Source organism: Acanthopagrus latus, chromosome 1 (genome assembly GCF_904848185.1).
Source record: "Acanthopagrus latus isolate v.2019 chromosome 1, fAcaLat1.1, whole genome shotgun sequence".
In the NCBI taxonomy this organism is placed as follows: domain Eukaryota; kingdom Metazoa; phylum Chordata; class Actinopteri; order Spariformes; family Sparidae; genus Acanthopagrus; species Acanthopagrus latus.
In genome coordinates this window covers 6,359,477-6,383,190 of record NC_051039.1, presented here as the reverse complement: position 1 = coordinate 6,383,190, position 23,714 = coordinate 6,359,477, and the positions used below count along the sequence as shown (strand labels likewise).

Sequence of the window (23,714 nt, the reverse complement as noted above, 5' to 3'; positions counted from 1 at the left end):
CATCACCGGGGAGAAGCTCTAATAGGGAACAGCCAAGGGTCACCATGGCGATATAAATCACACCTGGCAACTGGGAGACAGTCGCCTTGACAACTAGCTTAATATTCACTCACCAAACACAGTGAGTGTGTGTGTGTGTGTGTGTGTGTGTGTGTGTGTGTGTGTGTGTAGGAAATGGGTGAAGCGTGTAGCGAGTGAAGACAGAGTGCACACAGCAGTCATGTTAGAAGTAAGGCAGAAGGGCAGAAGAAATACAACAAGAGAAAAATAGAGCTTAGCTATCTTGTGACCACGTTCGTAACACCTGCTCTACTTGTCATGTTCACACACACACACAGACGGGTGCACACACTGTCCACCTACCCTGCTGTCGGAACTGGGAATCATGGCATCAGTCATCCAGGAGCCAAAGCGAGACCCCGAGGCTCTCACGGTGATCGGGGTACTAACTGCAGTGAGGCGACCACAACCTGTTAACGAAAGGAAGGAAGTGAAGCAACGCTATGTGTTGGGTTTAAACATTGTTTCTGGATTGGAGTGAGTGATGTCGTCTGCCAAGGTCACCTGGACAGTTTGTTTATGCCCATGCCATCGCCAGTCACAAGTCTTAATTCAATCTGAACTGTGAAAGAGATGTATCGCCCCACCGCAAGATGAAAACATAGACTGGAAGCCTGAAATAATCTTCTCTCTAAACTCAAATAAAATGCTTTAAACCGTGACTGTGGAGCTTAAGGTTCTTTTTGACACTTTTGTACTAACCTTATAGTGTTTTAGCAGCAAAATCTATCCTGTGATTATAAAACACTCTTCAAGTTTGAAAAGTGGCTGTAAAAAAGAAGCTAGCTCTTTCAGTCAGAGTCAACTTTTATTCACATCACTTATAATGGATTTCAATAACGATTTTTTTTTTCTCCACTGCAGAAGCAATATCAAAACATTCACATAGAAAATATCAAACCACTTCTGCAGCATACACTACTTCTATGTTGTTTATTCACTATTCAATTTTCATTGAAATATGTCTACCTAACACAAATAACAGTAAGTCTCTATCCTTATGTGCTGTTTGGCCTTGTTGCCTACAGCTCTTAAAGCAATAGGCTGACATAAAGGGAATTACTGTAGACTTATTCACTGTCTGTTAGCAAGTGGGATGCGAAAATCAATACAACATTTATGTCTGTCCAGTAAATGGAAAGATCCTGCCAGCAGCTGGCTAGCATAGTTTAGCACAAACGATCTGACCATCTGTTGGTTTTATCTTTATATCCATGATACTGATATATTGATACTGTTTAGAGGAGAGGAAATTGAGGTTGTGACATAGTATAAGTATGTTATTTTACATATATATATTTACAAAAAGAACCAGTAGTGCATTTACTTTCTTAAAAATGTTTTTTTAGTTGATAGTTTATGAATGAACTTGGTAATACCTTTAATTTTAAAGTTGTCAAGTTTTGTTGTTGTGATAGCTACTTGAAAGAACACAAAAAGAGTAACTACTGATTAAGGAATTATCAATTAATGAGTCTACTTCTCAGTATTATTAGTAGTATTTTCATATGAAGGAACACACAACAAGTAACTAATGATTAAGTTATAATTAACTATTTGTAAACACTGTCTACCTGTTAACTACTTCGCATCACTACTTCAGGGGTTAATCTAAGACTAACTAATGATTAAGTAATTAGTAATTACGAGTTCACTTGGTAAATACTCAATATTTTGTTTCATTTTATGGGAAGGTACACACACAGAGTTACTTATAACTAAGTAATTAGTAATAAATAAGTCTACTTGGTGGCTACTATGTATTATATATGATTTCATTTCAGGGGGCCCAGTCTACTTGGTAAATACTCACTATTATGTTTTACTTTACTTGCTGGGGCACAAAAAGAGTAACTAATGATTAAGTCAATACTTTATTAGTTGTTACAAGTTTGCTCCACTCAGCAGCTGGTTTATAGTTAAACCACATGCCAACTGCCTTTATCAAAGGCAGAGATATCCCTACTATTAATGCAAAGTATCACTTTCTTTCTCTCAAAACTCTGTATCCTCTCATTCCCATAATGCACTGTGACAGCACTGTCTATCAGACACTCTCTGCCTGATAAATGTTCAATGTCAAAGGCAGCTCAGGCAATACTTATATTATAAAGTATCAATGACCCTCCAGCACTCACCGAGTTTGTTCATGCAGCTGTGTAGCCTGGTCTCCAGCAGTAAAACCCTCTGCTGAAGCTCCTCATAGTCGTACGCTCCAATCTCTTCCTGAATGGCTGTCAGGATGATTGACAAGTTGAGGAGCTCCATTCGCAGGGTGCCCAGAGTCTGCAGGTCCAATCTGTACTGCTCCACCACTGACAGAAGGGGCCGTAGCTGAGACATCTGGCCCTTCAACTCCTGTGGGTGCATGAAAGATGGGATGAAAATTAAGAGAGAGAGAGGATGACGTCCTACACTAATGCATCTTTCTCTCCTATGGGTTAGGTAGCTTAAAGTAAACCCACTGCATGCACTGCATTCTGACTACTTCCCTGTGGATCTGTGAAGTCTGCAAGGAAACCCCAGTTCCCAGAATGGATTCAAGCCAGTTTCTGAGTTAATTATGCTTCTCCCCAGCTTCTATCCTCAATCCTTTAACCTGTGAGCCGGAAACTGAGTGAGGAGAGAGGAGGCTCCCACAGGAACCACTGATGTAATCTATGGAGACATTTTTAGCAGCGCCCCTTCAATGTGAATCTGTTCAGTGAATGGTCGGATGATACGGGACAGTCAGAGGTCTGTTGGTGAAACTGCATTTCTGTAATATCAATGTTTTTATATGATTTATATTCTGTGGATTAGAAAAACTACTTTGTGGAAACAGGAACAAAAGAGCCAACAAAAGCGCTAATGTTATTCATTATCCATAAAGCAAAAATGATGAGATGTGTGTATAACATGAATGATGAACGAATCTCTTGCAACTTTGCCTAATTTAATTTATTTTCTCCTTCTTTTACATTCAAAGTGCGTCTGGGCTCATTTAGTGAAAAGGGGAGTTATACAATCCTATACTGCAGCACTGCCACAGTTATTCTTATCCTATAATATCAGCCTGAGCCTGAAAAATCAGACTTATTTTACTTGTGGACTTTCACAGACAAACAGATATATAATAATTGTTTGTCAGTTAAAAAACCTTCCTTAACCATTTCTTGCAGGATTTAAAGGGTTCTGACTCGTGTTGTTCACCATGCCCACTTTCTTTTTGCACTTCTGGAGACTGATAACTCCCCCTGGTTGGATGATGAGGCACAGAGTAGTGAGTAACAACTGTTTATCTTTTTATGACAAAACCAAAATGCATCCATATGAATGATGGTTATCAAAACTGACCTAATCCTCTAAGTGACTGTCTTACAACATAAAAATATATCTTCTATCTAGGGATAAAAAAAAAAAAAAATGTTGCTCCACATCCTGTTCTGTTGAAGCTTTAATTGCCCATTGGCAGAACGGACTCGTGGAGCACAAATCTTAACAGGGCAGAACACACATTAATTGAAACATTATCCTAAAGCGAGATTGGCTGAACTTATACCAAATATTGATCCTAGCTGTGATCGCTGTGGAATAACAGCATCCACCGTATCAAATATCTTTTGGCTTTGCCCAACACTGAAACGCTTTTGGCAAACTCTATTCAAATTCTTTTCTGGCACTCTAGGAACTTCCATTTCTATAATAGCAATATCTTGCATAGAATCGTGCCATGTCAATCTCAACCAATGAAGCAAAAACATGACAGTATTTGCTACGCTCCTGGCAAGGAGATTCAAATAGGAGGAAAGATTTCCTCCAATTTTTGCAGTTGATGGATTTGAGATCTTATGCATCGTCTGACCTTAGAAAAAAAAATGTGTCATGCTACAAGAGGATGTGCATCAGCTTAATACCATCTGGCAACCAGTTCTTCACCAGATGGAAAAGATGGACCCTCCAACATTTTCCAGTTTCTAATGTCAGAATTCAGTGGAGGAGGAAGAAAGAAAGGGTGAGGGACATTTCTGCAGTGTGCTCAAACTGAAGGACTATTGCACAAGGAAGATGGCAGAGATATCTCACATTGAAAACTGAAACAAACAATCTAATTGATTTGACTTTTTTGTATTTTCTCGACTTTGGTCAAAAGCGCTCCTGCTGTTTTTTGTGTTTGGTTTGGCGTAATGTTTTTTCTTCTTCTGCTCAATTATTTCTACACATTTGACAGTTGAGATTCTCTGAGTAATTGCCCTTCCACCCTTACCTCCCCTCCTTTCTTCCTCACATCTTTCTCTGTCATATGTGTTGAGAGGCGCTAAGACATGAGAAAGAGACAGGAAGGAGCCACATTAGCCAAATGGAAAGCGTCCCCGGGACATGCTGGAGGGACTACATATTCCATCTGGCCTGGGAAAGACTCACAATCCCACAGGGGGAGATGGAAGATGTGGCTGGAGGAAAGTACGTTTCAGCCACTCCACTGGAGCTGCGACCCAGATAAACAGCATAAAATGGATGGACAAATCTTTTTTTTTTCTTCTTTTGAATTTTGCATTTTGCCGGCCATCCACAGTTTAAGACCAGTTGAGGGAAATGTTCACCCAAAAATGAAAATTCTGTGTCTATCCACTAAAGTCAGGTTAAATTTCATAATCCACAGAACAGTTTTGGAGCTTGAGAGCAAAACAGCTCTCAAGATGACTGAAGTATTGAAGAATTTTTTAATAAAAAAAACATAAAATGGCATCCACACGATCTCAAATTGATGTGAAATGGCATTATTGGATGGACAGTTGAGCCTGTGCACCCACTTCAGAAGGGGTACGTGGTTATGCTCTTAACTTAGCAGCTACAGTAAAGATTTTGGATGTAAATATCATCTTTTCAAATCAATTTTTGGAGATTTTGTTTTTTTTCTCCTTATGTGTCTTAAAACAAGTCTTTATCTACTTCAGTTGTTCAGGGGAATACTGGCACATGGTTTTGCTGTGAAGCTCAAGAAATGTCATCCGCATGTGGGTGAGAAGATAATGGCTGTTTTTGTTTATTTATTGATTTTTTTTATAAAGATCTTTTAGAAATGGTCTCACACTGGAGACATTCGAGTCAGAGCGAATGGAGAGAACCATCTTTTCCTGCTGTTTAAAAAGAAGATCAGCATTTACCATATGGATTATATATATGACACAGCTGCGTGTTGAGAAGGAGGATAAAGGGTTATCCTCAGACACCCCTTTTATTTTTTATATTTTAGCCTCAACACTGAGATGTCTTCTTACTTTCAAATCCCTCCTAAAAAAAACGTTCAGCTGTACAGAGAGAGGAGTTGGATTTGATATGGGGAAAAAGGAGAAGGATTAAAAGAAGTGTCAAAGGCGAAGACAAAAACGTTATCATCTCCTCAGAACATCTCATACCCCCGCACGCAAACACAACAACGCATCCAGGAAACAGGCTTGGCAGTCAGTCAAACACTTTGTGTCTAATCCCTCCCCTGCTATCTTCAAATCAGGACCTAAATGCTTTTCTGACGACGCTTCAAAACATTTTCCGAAGCAGTTTCAGCACAAATTTTTTTGCATGCTTGAGTTGACCTTAAATTTGGCAACTTCATTCTCGCTGATTGGTACTGACATCATGATTTGCATATAAATGTAAGTTCATTAATATGTATTAAAATCACTCTTGACAAAATGCTGAAAATGTCACAGCCTGTTAGATAGTAAACACTTTACCTGGCTAATCCCTCCCCTGCCATGTCTCCTCCTACATCTTCACCTCTCGCTAATCTCTCTGTCTTTTATCTCGACTCCTCTCTCTGTCTAACCTTTAACTCCCCTCTAACTTCACTTTGCTCATTCCTCTCATCCCCGACACCCACAGGGAAAAGTGGTAATATGCCATCAGACATTTTTTTCCTAATTTTCTCCCCAGTTCTCCTTCATCCCTCTCTTAAACTCTCAATCAATCCACATACCTGTTTGTCTTAATCTCTCTGTTTGACCTCTCCTTCTCCATCTTCCTGCTTGTCTTTCCCCCCAACGGACTGAAAATACTGTTTAGTTATTGATAAACTTACTGTAGCTGCACATCGCATAAATATTCACCAGTTTTGCCTCTCAGTGCAAAGGCAAAAGCTTATGACTGTGAAAACCCCCAAGGAGCAACAAACATGCACACACACACGCACACACACACACACACACACACACACACACACACACACACACACACACACACACACACACACACACACACACACACACACACACACACACATAAACTAACTGCATAAAAACTTAAAAACAGACCCCAGAGCCCCATGATGTTGTTAAGAAAATGCTCAGCAGAAGATGAAAGGCAGAATGGATTTATGTGGAGCCGGAAATTCTCTTTATTTGGGGAAGTACAGTAGAGAGTAGTCTGTGGGTGTGTGTGTGAACAATTTGTCCCTCGGGTTTGACTGTGATTGCAGACCTCCTATGGAGCTTCTGTCTGGGTCATATAACATCTTATGCTTTAAATATTGGATATATTATTCTATAATGTTGTGGCTGTGAGCTTATAGAAGGCATGCCCCCTCTGATGGAACACTATGGGACCTTATTTCAGAAAAAATATGTATAGCAGTTAAAATCATGAGACAAATATTTTTTGTTTGAATTCTATCGTGAATTACACATGATGTTTGTCAATATAAAGGTATAATACACAGCGAATTTGCATTAAAATGTGTCAAAGTGAATCGCTGTGTTCTAACATTAACCCAAAGGTTTCCAACAATGCCCAAACCCAGAGAAATACGACAGAAGTAATTTTTCATCCGGTGAGCTATAAACAACAGTAACGGTAGTCTGCTCAGCAGATCGCTGCTGAATTCAGCCTGATGAAAAGGAACAAGATACATCCACTTCTTAATGCCAAAATGTCAAAATCAATCGTCAGTAAACAGTCCTGGATCAGAGCAGAATCCGATGTCACTGTTAATTCCTCAGCTCTGGTTTTACCCTCGACCCTCCAGTCGGCTCTGAGCAGCTGAGCAATAGCTCCTCTCCTTAAGACATTAAAAATGTATTTCATTCTATGCAGTATGAATGAAACAGGATCAATTCAAGTCCAGAAGTGAACACGTTCGCCTCCACCCTCACTGAAGAGTATCAGGAGTGAAATATGGTCTCACTGCATCATAAAGCCGTGGCCCTTAAAAGGTTCTCCTCCTGGTCTGTACTCAGTGATAATAATTCTACTGTGTAAGGGCCTGTGTCCACGTAACGTGTTCTCAGGAGGGTGCTGGGGTTTGCCGGTCTTTCTCGGGCGACCATTCATATATTAGATTGGATGGGCCTCATCACCCTGCTAACCAAGAAGAAAGGTGGAGAAGCTTGTTCTGGCTGTGTCTTTCTATTCTGAGCTTCATCGGACATACAGAGACAGAAAGGACCATTTGTGGGAGCAGATCGTCCGTACGCAGAGTGCTGCTGGTGAGCGCCGTGCTCTTATCACCCTACGTGTTGTAAGCTTGTTGTTAGCTGTGTAATCGGCTCTCTGTTGCCATAGTGTCCGCTAATGTCAGTCAAAATAGACGTGCATCATTTTTTTTTCTCTCACAGCACAAGCACTTCAACCCAGCGCTCCCAGGTGCACTGCCAGCGCTTTTCTGCTTGAGAGAAATGTTATGTGTACACGAGCTCTCGTGTGTTATTCCTGCCTGATGAGAGCATCTGACGAAACAACCTTTCAGTAATGCTGTAAGCCTGAGTAAGACATCTAGTCGCCGATAGTTTAAAGTTGAAGAATAAAACTGTAGTTAAATGTGAAGCATGTGCTTACTACAGGCTGAAATATAGTCATTGAGAAGCAGCTGAAACAACCATTACAAGTGTCCTAGATCAGCGGTCCCCAACCACCGGGCCACAGAGGAAGAATAAATAAGTTATTTTATTTCCATTATATTGATGATCACACTCTGTAAGTTCTTTTATTTTGAAAAACGGATTCTCTTTTAATAACATCCGTCTGTTCCTCTTGACGCGGTTGACAAGTACCTGTTTCAGTCAAGTTATACCCAAAAATAAGCCCTCAAGCTAGTTAAAATGAGTGGAAAACAAACATCTTCAGAGAGTTACTTTGCGAAGGAAAAACGAGAAGGCCCAATGATGAAAAAGGAAGCTACATGTAGGGAGAAGGACAACTGTGTTCAAGTTGGCTGATAAAGTGGCTGAGCTGCAGCTGTGGTGACAGCGAGTGGACAACAGCTGGAGACTGCAAATGATGGTGGCCTTAAAGTATGTTACCTTAGTAAGTTATGGAGTGGACTGGACATAAGAAAAGGCAAATCAGGTGGCAATTATCCGTATAATTGTATTTTACTACCGTGTAATCCAGCCCCCGGCCCTCCCGGTCCGTAAAATAATGTCTTGCATGAACATGGGGACCGCTGTCCTAGATATCTAAAAACTTTCTCCTCTCAGACACATTTAGCCCACTTTTCACACTGACGTCAAACGACACTCAAGTCCCCAAATCCGAGGGAAAAGTTACATGCAGGTGTAGACAGTGAGCAGGATTTAACTACCTTTAAGTGTCATTTGGAGCCCTGAGCCGCCAATTACAGAGACTAACCCAGCAGTGTCACAGCTGATTTAACCGTTCAGATCATTTGCCCCTCATTCCTCAAATACACAGCCTTTCTTTCTCTGTAGCTCTTGAGATAATCTTCCGCTTGCCTGCTGGTTTGTTGTTGGCACAGACGGATGCCAGCAGCGTCACAGCAGAGAGCGCCGAGCCTGATGAGATTAGTACTCCTAATTTAAGAAGTGAAATACATTTAGAATTCCCTTAACAAAAGCCAATACTCATCCGACAGAAATCTTAATCTTATGTTCTTTTTCTGCAAATTTAAAACATAAACATTAAACTGAAAAACAAGGCATGTTTTACATGAACTCCCTCTGCCTTTGTGTGTTGATATTATGTAAATTTCTTCATTAATATTAAAATGACAGACGACAGATTTTTTTTTTTTCTTTGTCCCAGACAGCTCCAAGTCTTAATGTGTGCAGTGGTGCTGCACTTTCGCTGGCACCTTCTGCACAAAGCTGTGTGACACTTTTACACAGCGGACATGAGGCCACTGAATTGACAGCTTCAAGACAAATTTTGTCTCTTCATGAAAGATGCTCGCGTGTCTGAGTGCAGGCAGGAAACTTCAGCTTGGCATGCGTGAAATCAATGTTTTCACACCAAAGGTTATGTGTTCCCTACAGCGACCGTCTTACACTGGGTATGTCTGAGTGTCTGCCTTTTGTGTGCGTGTCTATTTGTGTGTGAATGTGTGTGTGTGTACCTGCAGGCCCTTGGCTGTTAGAGCACGTGGGTTGGCCACATAAGTGTGTAAGCGTCCGTCCACTCCTCTCAGCAGTGGCTCCGAGTCTCGGACATACTGCAGGTCTCTGGATGTCCGCAGGTCTACCACCTCCATGGACTGACTCACATTCTGGACCTAATACAAACACACACACACACACGCACACACACACAAAGAGAGAGGGAGAGACACACACACACACACACACACACACACACACACAAAGAGAGAGGGAGAGACACACACACACACACACACACACACACACACACACACACACACACACACACACACACACACACGATTCATATAATGACTGATCATTGTTAGTGTCCCGCATTGCCAAAAATGCTTCTGATTGGTTTTGGCTGTTGTCTGATTGCTGCCACCTGTTATTTGTTTCCAAACACCTGTTGTTTGCCTCCCAATATGACAGCACAGTGACGTGATGGGATACTTAAAGGGCTGTTTCAACCAAATTCTAGGAAGACAGATTTCTAACATACACCTCTCGAGGTATTTAACCATGCAGATAGTTGTGGTTGTATCTGCCCGGGAGATATCCATCTGTGAGATTTCTACTTCCTCCCAATTAAAATAGGGATTAAGTGTGCTACTTAGGGCATTGAGAGATGGCATTTAGAAACTACTGTGCCAGATTCATCCCCAGAACATATGGGGACTATTTATTCTGTTTTTTTTTAATATTTTGTTTGTTGTTTTAGATCATTTCTAACAGCTTTTGCTGTGTATGTGAATAGAGGTGTTGTGTGACCTAATGAGTTTTCAATTACTGTGTCACTGTGACTTAATTATTTGGAGATACTGTTGCAGGTATCTTATCTGTATGTGACAAATCAACAAGATTAAGAGTCTACGGCCTACCTAATGCTATGTGAGGTTGTACTCTGCAAGCTAATGATACTGCTAATAATGCTGATGCTTCCCAGGTAACATAATTACCCTGTTCACCATCTGAGGGTACCCTGTTAATCAGCTAATGTTTGCTAATTAGCACTAAACTTTAAGTTCAGCTGTGACTGATAGGAATGTCAATGTTGTTTGCTAGTACTGGACGGTTTAAAATTCTGGCCCAATGATGGTGCTTGGGGAAAATGGAAGAAATCACCAAAGTTATTAGAGCCAACAGGAGTATATATCCCGTGGGCACACTTAATGAAATATCTGAAGTAAATTTCAAAGCAATCCATCCAGAAGTTGAGAGGCTATTTCACTATAAACCTAATATATCAGCCTTATGAGCAAAGAAGGAAAGTTAAGCAAATAAAGTCTTCAGGGTTCAACCTCTGAGGAGCACAAATATCTGTTCAAATATCTGTCCAATAGTTCTTGATTATTTCCATCTGAACCAGGAGTCTTACACTGCCAAAAGAGCCACACTGTTATACTGATTAAAGATATTATATTTAACATATCTGCATCATAATGTTTTAAAATCAAACAGAACTTTTGTTGAATTGTGTCCTTACATTATCTCAAATGTTTTCAACAATTTTCAAGCAAAAGCAAAACCTGGAATTTTACTCATGGTGACGCTGCTTTTCATTTTGTCGCCTGTCGCTTTAAGGAATTTGGTGAATGTGACTAAACATAACTTGAAAAAACGTAAAACATAACCTCCTCAGTCCGATGTCACTTCACAGCATCATCAGACTATGTCCACTGTTTTCATAGTTTTATTCACGAGACACCCAGAGGCAGAAGTTACATTATGTTTTCATGGGACAATTTCCTTAGCAGAAAGTAGAGCCAGTCTGAAGTTTATAATGAGGACTGTATATCATCCAAATCAGTGGCTGAAGAGTGGCCAGTACCAGCGTTGCCACATGGAAAATGTTAAACTTTTGTACCAGAGACTTAAAATTACCTTATTTAAGGGAAAATTATGGATGCAAGTCAAGTCACCAGGAGAACAAATAGGGTAAATGTATAATCTTACAGAACACACATTCAAAATAAATAACTGGGCTTGAACAGAGCATCCCTTAATGTGACAGTTCTAGCTCCAACTTGAAATCGCTTTGAGTCAGGCAGCCGTGCTCGCAAATCACATTAATCTTCAGAGCCTACACTGAGCATGATCAGCTGTGACGAGGTCCCGTGAGATGCAGGATCCACATTTTGCACTCCTGGTCAGGAAATTAACTTAAATGAGGCAGTGTAGACTAAAATAAACTAATTATGGGGTCACAAAACGGTCGGATTATTGCACATTATCGCATTTTTATGATCATTATAGATAACGCATCATACAGAGAGCAAAATTATCGTTTATATACAATAATTATGGCACATCTGGTTACGTTGGCCGGCAGCACCTGCGTATTTCATTCTTTGGCTTAGAGCGACTTGTCAAGCCTTTTCTGCCCTCTCCATTTCACACCACCCCAACTTGTATTGAGTGAAAAACCGGCACTTGTTTCACTTCAAGGACTGATCCAAATTAAGGCAGTCACTGACTCTAGACAGACACATTGCTACTACATTTTTTAAATGCAATTTTGTAAAGCTGCGAGCACCGTGCACAAAATGCATCTCACCTGAATATTAAATTGGAGGCAGCAGAAATCTCAAGGCCAGATGGTTCAGAAATTGACATATAAAATCAAAAGAGTTGTGAGCGACTGTGTTTTTGGGTTATCTCTCTATTTAGCATGAATCACCCATTTAATATTCCAAGCACCTTGACATGACAACATGACGCAAAGTCACGCATATCATATTTCTCTTTGAAGGAGCTTTCCATTAGATCCTTTTAAGAATGAGATTCTCACCTTGAATATGTTAAGCTCTATAGAAATAAACACCCCCAAGCTTCTCCTCATTAACCGCCCTGAAATGCTACCACATACTTCAAATATCTTTTGATACCAAATGGAAAAACAAACATGTGGGGGGAAAAAAAAATCCATTATAAAAATGGCCCAGATATTCAGAAGTGATACGCAAACAAACAAACAAACACTCAGGCAAAAACACACCCACTCATCTCCCGCTCTAACACATGCTGGGCAAGGCCAGAGACATGAATACACACATGCACACACACATTCACACTCACAGCACGATCGAGGTGTCACTTCCAGAGAAATGCTGAGCTAATTAAGATTCATAAATACAGAAGCCTCCCAACAGGAAACAGAGCAAGGAGCGATGAGAAGACGTTCAAGAGAGCATTCATCTACCTTTCTCTTTGCTCACCTGTTTTTCTGTGGGGAGAGTTTAGGATGTGAAACCAGAAGTGAAGGAAAATAAGAGCTATAATCCTCATGAGGTTGTAGGCTAGTTAGGTTCACTTTTACTTACAGAATACAGTCTGTATATGTCCTGATGTGTGAGCCTTGCGGCAGTGCATGCTTTGGGAAATGTTTGCCGCTCTGGTGGTGTTCAATAATTCATCTACTTCTGTCACAAATCACTTTTATTCCACTCTCAGGACGCACATATACATTGAGAGAAATGTGCCTACGCAGCCAGTTTTATATCCTCACATAAACAGGCGTATATGCACACACTTTGATATGAACATGTAGACAATCAGCATACAAATACTCCTATGCAGAGCTGCACCCTACATATGGAACAAAGTGTTTCTTTCCCTCCCATCTGTCAGTGTTTCCTTTGAGTTTAAACTCTTTCGGCATGTTGAATGACTGGGGGTCTTTAGAGGATACAGCTACTGATGTATCAGGGATACATCTGTCAGTGAAACCTGAGTGTGTGTGTGTGTGTCTGTTCATGTGTGTTTCCGCCAGTGTCAAAACAAAGAGACAGTCCAGTGAATATTTCATTCCAGTACGCTGCCTCTCCCCCTTGCTGCATCACAATTCTGACCACCGAAACATGCAGAGATGCACTCGGAGTCAGACAAACACAAACAAACACAGACGACACACACACACACACCTGTTCAGTCAGCAGGCGTAGTTGTCGGCTCCGAGGGTCTCGTTTGCAGAGGTTCCGTGCCGGCGCGACCACCGTGCAAACACACCTGCCGTCAGGATCCGAAGCCGTGCTGTACACCTGCCAGCCCTCCTCTGAGCCTGGGTACAAACCCTGCACACAAACAGGCTCTGCGTTAATGATGTCGCTGCAGGAACAACACATCCGCTGTGCTTTCAACAGTGGAGAAGGTCAGCAAAGTGAAGCTAAGTGTAAATTCTGCAATTTAATTGTTTGTTTTGCATTTTGTGAATACAGTAGCTCACATTTTTGAGGATACTGAGGCTGTTTCTATTGAATCTAAAATACACACAATAAACAATTGCATTGTACCTAAGTATCAAGTTCAAAACCAGTTATGCCATTTTAATGTTAAGTTCACCCAAGAAAGAAAATCCAGTCATTACCTTCTCACCTTCATCCTGATGGAAAGTCAGGTGATGTTTTGTAGTGCCACAAAACATTTCTGGCATGGGGTTGAGTAGATAGTCACTGAATTTTCATTTTTGGTTGAACTCCGTCACAGCTGTTTTATAGCTCTCAAACAATAAGTCAGTACATACAGTACATACAAACATAGATAATCGATTACATAATTTGTCAAGAAAAAAAATCACATCTTGCTTATTCAAAATTATCCAAAACCAAATATCTCTGTTGGACTACTGATCAGACAAAACATGGAATATTTGAAAAATCATTACTTTGAGCTATACTGATTATAAAATTGACTGAATACTAATATACCCACCTTCTGTCACCGGCCATTTTCCTCTGACATCATGCTCAGAGTGGGAAGCTCAAATGTCGTGTTGCTGTGTTCCAGGTTAGAAGTTGCACAAATGTAGGAAACCTGATAACTCATTATCATTTCACCACTTCCTAACTGATTAGCTAAAGAAAAGAAATCCAGAGGGATCTGGGCCATTTTCCAAAGTAAAACAACTCTCTGATGACCCCGTTGCTAACGTTAGCATTCAGCCACCTCCTAGCAATAATTACCGCTTGATATCATTCAGCACCTTTTACTTTCAGGTACAATAAATGTGTCCAAGATGTGTATTGATATTTTAGAATGAATAAACACATTTCCTATTGTATCGTGTAACACTATTCAATGGTAATGTTAGCTAGGAAGTTGTTTAATGCTAACGATAGCTGTTGGTAGTAAACTGGCAGTATGGCCCAGGTACCTCTGGATTTTTCTTTGTATTTTTCACTGCAGATCAACTAAGAAGTTGTGAAATGATAACAATTTGTAAAATGACATTATAAAACTTGTACCCAGGAACACAGCAGTATTGCACTTCATCTTCTGAGTATGACATCAGAGGAAAATAGCAGCCGTGTCAATATGGTCTCTACAGGAGCTTGAATAAATCTATAAAGTCTAAAATGTGTCCCTTTCAGTCCAGTCGTTGTGACCAAGATTAACGCACGATACATGTGCTTCAATCATGTTCAAACAGCAAAAGCTCCATGAGCACAAGGCTGTTCAGGAGAAACACACACTGCCTCCCACAGTGCTCAAAAAGCAAATATTGGATTGCAGTATATAGGAGGGATGTGCAGGAATTGTTAAACATGTCTCTATTCTGATGTGAGGGTGAACATGTGAAAGACAATTCAACATTAATGAGCAGTAAATCATGCTGAGCTATTTTAAAGCAAAAAACTAAAGTGGCTGCCAAAGCAACATTTCAAAGCCCCTGAAGTGCATGTTTCATTATTTATTTTTTCGTGTGAATCTGTTTTTCTGAAGTGTTTTTCAAAGGGACCAATGAGTCATAGAACTGAAGCGGTTTCTTTTGTGCATTTTCTAACCCAGCACACATTCTCTCAGCCTCTCAGCACGTTATTCAGGTCATGCTGTAGTTAGAAGGGTGGACACAAACATTTTCTTTTAAAATGTTTATGTCTAATTCTATCTCGCCGGTGAATCTCAGCAGCACTTCAGGAGCTCCTGACTGGATTCATTTCGTGATTTAAGTGTCCATTTAGGTTTGTAAAAAGGAGAGTGCATGTTTCTTTGCACTTTATTGTTCCTGACTGCACCATAGTCATCCGTGTCTAAATTGGATATTTCTCGTCCGCAGCTAAAAATCAACTGTGACATCTCCCACATGTCTGTGTCCAGGAAAGCTTGCAGCAGATCTGGAGAGTTTCCACCCTCTGCATCTCAGCCGAGCTGCTGTTCTCTCTGGCAAAAAGTCACTGGCTCCCCAGAGTGCCCAGAAAGCTACACAAAAAATGATTTCTACTCCCACAGTCCATACTCATGCCAGCCTATGCTCCTTCTCTGCTGCTTATTTAATTTACATATAAGATACAGAGTTCATCAAAATGTTTTTTGTGTGTGTGTGTAAACAACATAAGTTCTTTAACCATAACATTCAGCATAAATGTATAATATTGTTGCTTGGATATATTTTTGGTTTGGTGCAATATATTTTTTTCGACAAAAAAAGATTGTTGTGGAGATAAATTACAGAGCTACTAATTACCTCCGCCAAGAAGGTTATGTTTTCATCTGAGTCCGTTGGTTGGTTGGTTGGTTGGTCAGCAGGATTTCACAAAAACTACTGAACAGATTTCATGAACCTCAGATGGGTCTCAGCCCAGAATAGACCCCATTAAGTTCTGGTGCAGATCCGGATATCAGGACGGATCCAAAAACAATTTCCTGACTTTCTTTTAGATTGTGAAATAGGCTGTTTTTCAACATTTTTGTTAATTTCTCAGGGAATGATGCATGGATCTTGGTGAAAAAAGGCACATTTGAGGCTTAATTTATGAGTGACTGCAATTTGACCCTGATCCTAATTATAAATCTATTGTTCTTCAACAAAACAATGGAGATTATGATGCCATCTAATCTGCACTGTTTTGTTGTCCTCAAGGTTGACTGTTACAGATTGAGTTCAATTATGTGTAAGCAGTTATAGGCAGTTTAAAATTTAAAGCAAGACAGGGGCATGACGTTTTAAATTGGATAAGGCGAGATTGAATTAAAGGGCACTTTTGAGCTTTGGCGGAGGTATGCATTCTAATTGGCTGAGTGCCATTCTAGTTTGAGTTGCATCTGAATACCACATTGTACTGCAATTAAAATATGACTGAATCTACCTTGAAAACCTCAATTGATAAGGTGTAATGTATGCTGCCATCTTCTCGTTGATTCCTAAAACTTGATTTTAAGTAGTTTTTTAGACGTTAAAGCATTCAATATCCTAAAAACATATTCCTGTAGCTGAAATTGTTATCTAAATCTTGACCAAATACATCCCACTTGAGCCACGGGGCTACCATGAAGGCTTCTTCCTCTTGAATTTAAAGCTGGAATATGAAACTTTTGTATGGCAACTGAAGTCTTTTAGATTCAAGTGATTGCTCACTGAGCTCACACATTGATGATTATGCCTCTGAGGAGACACCCTGCCACCCGCACACCTGTAGCGACATTTTTTTATCGAAATTCTCAAACTGAAGATGGGAGTTGCTGCACCAACAATGTAAAGTAAAGCTTCTTGCAGTGAAACCTGACTGCCACAATGGGGAGACAAAACTTAAAGCACTAATAACTATGACAACTTGTGTGTTAAATTAACCGCTTATGGTGAATCTGTGAAGCAATTCAACTCATTGTTTTGATTTTTCAACTTGCAACTCTGCGGTTTTGGTTCACTCACTCATAGCGTTGTTTCCAGCGGCAGCAGGCATGTTTTTTGAGCAAAGAAATTGAAAACAGACTCTGCCACCCGCCCAGGACCAAGCGGCAACCAAAGCTGGTGAACCCAGAGGAAATTTGGATAGACTGTTCTAAAAGTAACGTTTATCTTCACCAGCTTCTAAGTTTAAAATCTTTAACAGACACGATGTACTTTGGTAGAATAAATTCATCTTGTGCACCTTAAAGTATATCTAAATACCTTCTAAGACCAACATGCATTGGTTGATGTGATTTTCAAGGCTGCAGTATGAAGCTATACATTCATTTATCAATAGCTCTAATAAAGCCGCTAAGTTTTTACATAATGATACATTTTCTTTTTTTAATCTTTTAGGTAATGTGGGAACTCATTAGATAGCGCTGAGGTGAAAGCAATTGTTCCCTGAGGTCTAAACATCAAAACTAAGTCACGCCACATTAAAATAGAACACATGTGAAATCATGAGTTTATTTTGGTGAGATTTAACCAGGTCTTTGGTTTGACCTACTTAGTGTTTCTAGCATTTTAGAACAATGCAAAAGTGTGGCTGAGCTCAACCTGACACAAAACAGCCTGTCACTGTCTTCTCACTGTGAAGCTGCCCTACAAACCGTGAAACAGAATGACGACAGAGGACGACGTTGGGAGGATGGAGGCGAGAGAGGAGGTACTAGAAGGGGAGGTGGAGGCCTGGAGGGAAACATCTGATAAATCAATCAGCTGGGTTTGCTGGTGTTGTAACCTTGAAGTCCTGTTTACAATGAAGCTGACGGGGCAAGGGGGGTTTAAAACAGGACGACGTGGATGGGATGAGAATGTAAGCATTGTTTATGCCGGCTGCTTGGTGTAATTAAACGGAGGAGGACATACGGCACCTGAGGGCTCATTTCGCACGAGGGAAATAAATGATAAAAATCTACTCAGGCAGCTCAGCTGATTATGATCAGTGCAAATACAGAGAGCAAGTAGGTGTTAGAGCTAAATTCCTGCAAGAACTGAACAGATAAAGGCAAGAAAAGTTATGACCGCATTCGATAATCAAACAAGAGGAAGAAAATCTAAATGTGTCTATGATCCCTCCTCGTACCGAAAGCGGTGCATCAGATGCCAGAGGGAACCTGAGAGGATTATGGAGTAGTTCAACTAATCTCAAAAGCAAATTGATTAAAAAAAAAAAATAAATAAAAATCTTCTTATTGACTGCATATCGCTGACTGACAGAGTGTGAAACTGGTTAGTAAGCAAACAGGGATTTTTAACAGCTAAAAGTAAGTGAGAGATGTTTAGAATAAATAGATTAAAATAATTATTTATGGACAAGCCACTGAAATACAACACAAAGTAGTGTAAATTTGTTAAAACAAATAACTTCAGGTCATGGTTAAGTGTCTGGAATAAATATATCAAAGAGACTGAAAATGGTTAAAACAGAAAAATAAAGATTAATTGACAGCTGGTTGAAATACTTAGCTAAAGGTCATGGTTTCACAGGTGTAATAGCTAAAAGTAAGGAGGGAATGGTCAAAACAGACAGCAACATATCAATGGTTGAGATAGTTACAGCTAAAATGTATGAATGAAAAGGTGTAATCATTAGTTAAACATGTGTATTAAAGTTATGTTGAAATAGAGACAAAAATTGGAAAATTGTTTAAAACAAGAAGAGGTTATAGATTAGGAGTTGTATTAGGTAAAAGTGAAAAAAACGTTTATAGTTGTTTAAAAGTATTGGATCCATCACTTTTAGCCTTCTAGTTTAACAGTAAAAAAAAACTTAAGATATACATTTTACAGGAATTGATACAATAAATGCTTCAAATTGTTAGTTAAAAGTTGTCATGTCTCCTGTTTTTGTTCTTGTTTCTGGTTTTTGGTTTCTTGTTCATGATTTACATCCTTGTATCTTGTCTTGTGTTATGTTTTGCTTTCTCCATGTCTTGTGTCTCGTTTTGCCTTCTCCATGTCTTGTGTCTCTTGTTTTGATCTTCCATGCCCTCATGTGTCCTTTAAGTTCTCCCCTCTGGCTCCCTCTGTCTGTTGTCTTGTTCCCTCCTGGTCTGTTCCTCTGTGCTCCTCCCCCTCGTTATCTCACCTGGTTTCCTTCCTCCTCTCTCCTCACCTGTGCCTCATCATGTCATTAGTGTGTGTATTTAGTCTCTGTGTTTCCTTCACTCCTCGCCCAGTCATTGTATTCTTGTGCTTTTTGGATTCTGTCTTGTGCTTTTTGGATTCTGTCTTGTGGATTTTGTCTTGTGTGTTATGCTCCATGCTCCATGCTCCATGCTCCATGCTCCATGCTCCAGTCTTCAGTCCCGTTTTGGTATGTCTTGGTTTTGAGTTTTTTTTCATGTTTATGTTGAACTTTGAATTTTGGTTTGAACTTTGTCTTGATCTTTTGTTTGCTACTTTGCCTTTTGCTCTTTTGGTCTGCTTTTGGTTTTTTTGTAACAGCTTTAAATAAAAGCTCGCTTTTTGTTCTCCTGATTTTGCCTCCGGTGTCACTGCATTTGGATCCACCTTTCCCTTTCATAGTTTTCCCTTTACCCCAACCTGACAGAATGACTGGGCCAAAAATGGACCCACCAGACAGTGTACTTATTTGTAGGCTAGGGAACAAGATGATGGAGATATTGAGCGGCAAGGCTAACACAGGGGAGAAGCTAAAGGCCATAGCAGACTATAACCATGAACTGGATATCAGGCCTTGGTTAAAAGAACTCCCTTGGGTCGCACAGGTTATAGCGGACCTAGATAACCTCAGAAAGGCCTTGGTGGCTACAGCCACTGCCAAGCTATCAGCCCATGCCACAGCCGAGCTTCCAGCCCAGGCCACAGCCTCAGCCACAGCCGAGCTCTCAGCACAGGCCGCCGCTTCAGCCACAGCCACAGCCGAACTCCAAGCCCAGGCCACAGCCGCAGCCACAGTCGAGCTTCCAGCCCAGGCCACAGCCGCAGCCACAGTCGAGCTTCCAGCCCAGGCCACAGCCGCAGCCACAGTCGAGCTTCCAGCCCAGGCCACAGCCGCAGCCACAGTCGAGCTTCCAGCCCAGGCCACAGCCGCAGCCACAGTCGAGCTTCCAGCCCAGGCCGCAGCTTCAGCCACAGCCGAGCTCTCAGCCCAGGCCACAGCCACAGCTAAGCACCCAGCCCAGGCCGCAGTCCCAGCCGTAGCCACAGCCGAGCTTCCAGCCCAGGCCGCAGCCACAGCCGAGCTTCCAGTCCAGGCCACAGCCACAGCCGAGCTTCCAGCCCAGGCCGCAGCCACAGCCGAGCTTCCAGCCCAGGCCGCAGCCACAGCCGAGCTTCCAGCCCAGGCCACAGCCACAGCCGAGCTTCCAGCCCAGGTCGCAGCCACAGCCGAGCTTCCTGCCCAGGCCGCAGCTTCAGCCACAGCCGAGCTTCCTGCCCAGGCCGCAGCTTCAGCCACAGCCGAGCTTCCTGCCCAGGCCTCAGCCTCAGCCACAGCCGAGCTCCCAGTCCAGGCCTCAGTCTCTACCCCGTCGACACCAGCCAGTGGCCCCCAGTCGGCGGTCCGGTCGACACCAGCCAGTGGCCCCCAGTCGGCGGTCCGGTCGACACCAGCCAGTGGTTTTCAGTCGGCGGTCCAGATGAGGCCTGTACCTGCACCTCGGTCGGAGGACCGGCCGAGGCCTGTACCTGCACCTCGGTCGGAGGACCGGCCGAGGCCAGTTCCTGCACCTCGGTCGGAGGACCGGCCGAGGCCAGTTCATGCACCTCGGTCGGAGGACCGGCCGAGGCCCACGCCACGTCTTGTTCATGCACCTCGGTCGGAGGACCGGCCGAGGCCCACGCCACGTCTTGTTCATGCACCTCGGTCGGAGGACCGGCCGAGGCCCACGCCACGTCTTGTTCCTGCACCTCGGTCGGAGGACCGGCCGAGGCCCACGCCACGTCTTGTTCCTGCACCTCGGTCGGAGGACCGGCCGAGGCCCACGCCAGGTCCAGCGCCTGTTCCTGCTCCTCGGTCGGAGGACCGGCCGAGGCCCACGCCAGGTCCAGCGCCTGTTCCTGCTCCTCGGTCGGAGGACCGGCCGAGGCCCACGCCAGGTCCAGCGCCTGTTCCTGCTCCTCGGTCGGAGGACCGGCCGAGGCCCACGCCAGGTCCAGCGCCTGTTCCTGCTCCTCGGTCGGAGGACCGGCCGAGGCCCACGCCAGGTCCAGCGCCTGCTCCTGCACCTCGGTCGGAGGCCCGGCCGAGTCCCACGCCAGGTCCAGCGCCTGCTCCTGCACCTCGGTCGGAGGCCCGGCCGAGTCCCACGCCAGGTCCTGCTCCTGCTCCTGCACCTCGGTCGGAGGCCCGGCCGAGTCCCACGCCAGGTCCAGCGCCTGCTCCTGCACCTCGGTCGGAGGCCCGGCCGAGTCCCACGCCAGGTCCTGCTCCTGCTCCTGCACCTCGGTCGGAGGCCCGGCCGAGTCCCACGCCAGGTCCTGCGCCTGCTCCTGCACCTCGGTCGGAGGCCCGGCCGAGTCCCATGCCAAGTCTTGTGTCTGCACCTCGGTCGGAGGCCCGGCCGAGTCCCACGCCAAGTCCTGTGTCTGCACCTCGGTCGGAGGCCTGGCCGAGTCCCACGCCAAGTCCAGTGCCTGCTCCTCGGTCGGAGACCCGGCCGAGTCCAGTGCCCGCTCCTCGGTCAGGGGTCCAGCCGAGGTCATTTATTGCCAGAGACCCTTCATCGGCTCCCAGGCCACCAGCTCCCGGCAAAACTCCGTCGGTGGTCCGGTCCAGGCCCTGGAGGGTTTCCCAGCCAGTGGTCTGGTCACCTGTGGGTCTCAGCCCACGCTTTTGCCGCCAGCCTCCAGCGGGTTCCAGCCCTCGCCTACGCCTGTGGTCCCCAGTCACCAGCCTCCAGCGCTTACGTCCTCGCCATCAGCCTCCAGCGAGTTCCAGGCAGCACCTACGCCTTTGCCTTCGCCTTCGCCTTCGTTACCAGCCTCCAGGGGGTCCCAGCCCGCGCCTTCGCCTTCGCCTTCGTTACCAGCCTCCAGGGGGTCCCAGCCCGCACCTACACCTTCGCCTTCGCCGTCGTCGCCGGATTCCAGTGAGTTCCAGGCCGCTCCTATGTCTTCGTCGCCGCCCTCCGACGAGTTCCAGGCCGCGCCTACGCCTTCGTCGCCGCCCTCCGGCGAGTTCCAGGCCGTGCCTACGCCTTCGTCGCCGCCCTCCGGCGAGTTCCAGGCCGCGCCTACGCCTTCGTCGCCGCCCTCCGGCGAGTTCCAGGCTGCGCCTACGCCTTCGTCGTCGCCCTCCGGCGAGTTCCAGGCTGCGCCTACGCCTTCGTCGTCGCCCTCCGGCGAGTTCCAGGCCGCGCCTACGCCTTCGTCGTCGCCCTCCGGCGAGTTCAAGACCACGCCTACGTCTTCGTCGTCGCCCTCCAGCAGGTTCGAGCCTGCGCCTTTGCCTTGGTCCCTGGACTCCAGTGGGCTCCAGTCCTCGCCTCCACCCTCATGTTTGTTTGGACCTTGGCCCTCCCCTTGACCCCCTCCACCCTCCCGGTTTTGACTCTGGCCCTCCTCCTGACCCCCTCCACCCTCCCGGCTTTGACTCTGACCCTCCTCCTGACCCCCTCCACCCTCCCGGCTTCATTTGGACTTTGAACTCTAGTATTGAGGGACATCTGGGAGCTGTCCCTTAAGGGGGGGGGTTCTGTCATGTCTCCTGTTTTTGTTCTTGTTTCTGGTTTTTGGTTTCTTGTTCATGATTTACATCCTTGTATCTTGTCTTGTGTTATGTTTTGCTTTCTCCATGTCTTGTGTCTCGTTTTGCCTTCTCCATGTCTTGTGTCTCTTGTTTTGATCTTCCATGCCCTCATGTGTCCTTTAAGTTCTCCCCTCTGGCTCCCTCTGTCTGTTGTCTTGTTCCCTCCTGGTCTGTTCCTCTGTGCTCCTCCCCCTCGTTATCTCACCTGGTTTCCTTCCTCCTCTCTCCTCACCTGTGCCTCATCATGTCATTAGTGTGTGTATTTAGTCTCTGTGTTTCCTTCACTCCTCGCCCAGTCATTGTATTCTTGTGCTTTTTGGATTCTGTCTTGTGCTTTTTGGATTCTGTCTTGTGGATTTTGTCTTGTGTGTTATGCTCCATGCTCCATGCTCCATGCTCCATGCTCCATGCTCCAGTCTTCAGTCCCGTTTTGGTATGTCTTGGTTTTGAGTTTTTTTTCATGTTTATGTTGAACTTTGAATTTTGGTTTGAACTTTGTCTTGATCTTTTGTTTGCTACTTTGCCTTTTGCTCTTTTGGTCTGCTTTTGGTTTTTTTGTAACAGCTTTAAATAAAAGCTCGCTTTTTGTTCTCCTGATTTTGCCTCCGGTGTCACTGCATTTGGATCCACCTTTCCCTTTCATAGTTTTCCCTTTACCCCAACCTGACAAAAGTCAGAGATAAGCATTTCAAATAGCCAAGTAACGTAATGGATGTATGGTTGGCAAAGGATAAAAGAAACAAACTGAACCAAACTAACGTGACAATTACAGTTCTGTTGCATTAGAATACTGGAACTACTGATGCTAAATAACATCCAGTTGTTCAACTGAACAGATTCTTAAATGTGACAGGTGGCATCAACGATGGAGCGCTCCGGCTCCTGACGAGCCTGTTAGGGTATCTCACACACA

At 43.8% G+C, this 23,714-nt stretch overlaps 1 protein-coding gene across 6 annotated transcripts in view; it reads right to left on the bottom strand.

Annotated features, from left to right (window-relative positions):
* LOC119027611 (noelin-2-like) overlaps positions 1–23,714 on the bottom strand; it is a 44,265-nt gene that overhangs the window by 14,357 nt on the left and 6,194 nt on the right. For all 6 annotated transcript variants that reach the window (XR_005077432.1, XM_037112995.1, XM_037113000.1 and 3 more), the window contains 4 exons: positions 13,337–13,486; positions 9,389–9,544; positions 2,199–2,418; positions 364–470 (listed from right to left, as the gene is read on the bottom strand). Coding sequence is in view for 5 of the 6 variants with exons in the window: in XM_037112995.1 (XP_036968890.1) it covers positions 364–470; positions 2,199–2,418; positions 9,389–9,544; positions 13,337–13,486 (633 nt within the window). In the remaining variant the exon portion in view is untranslated. The remainder of the gene's footprint in view (positions 1–363; positions 471–2,198; positions 2,419–9,388; positions 9,545–13,336; positions 13,487–23,714) is intronic.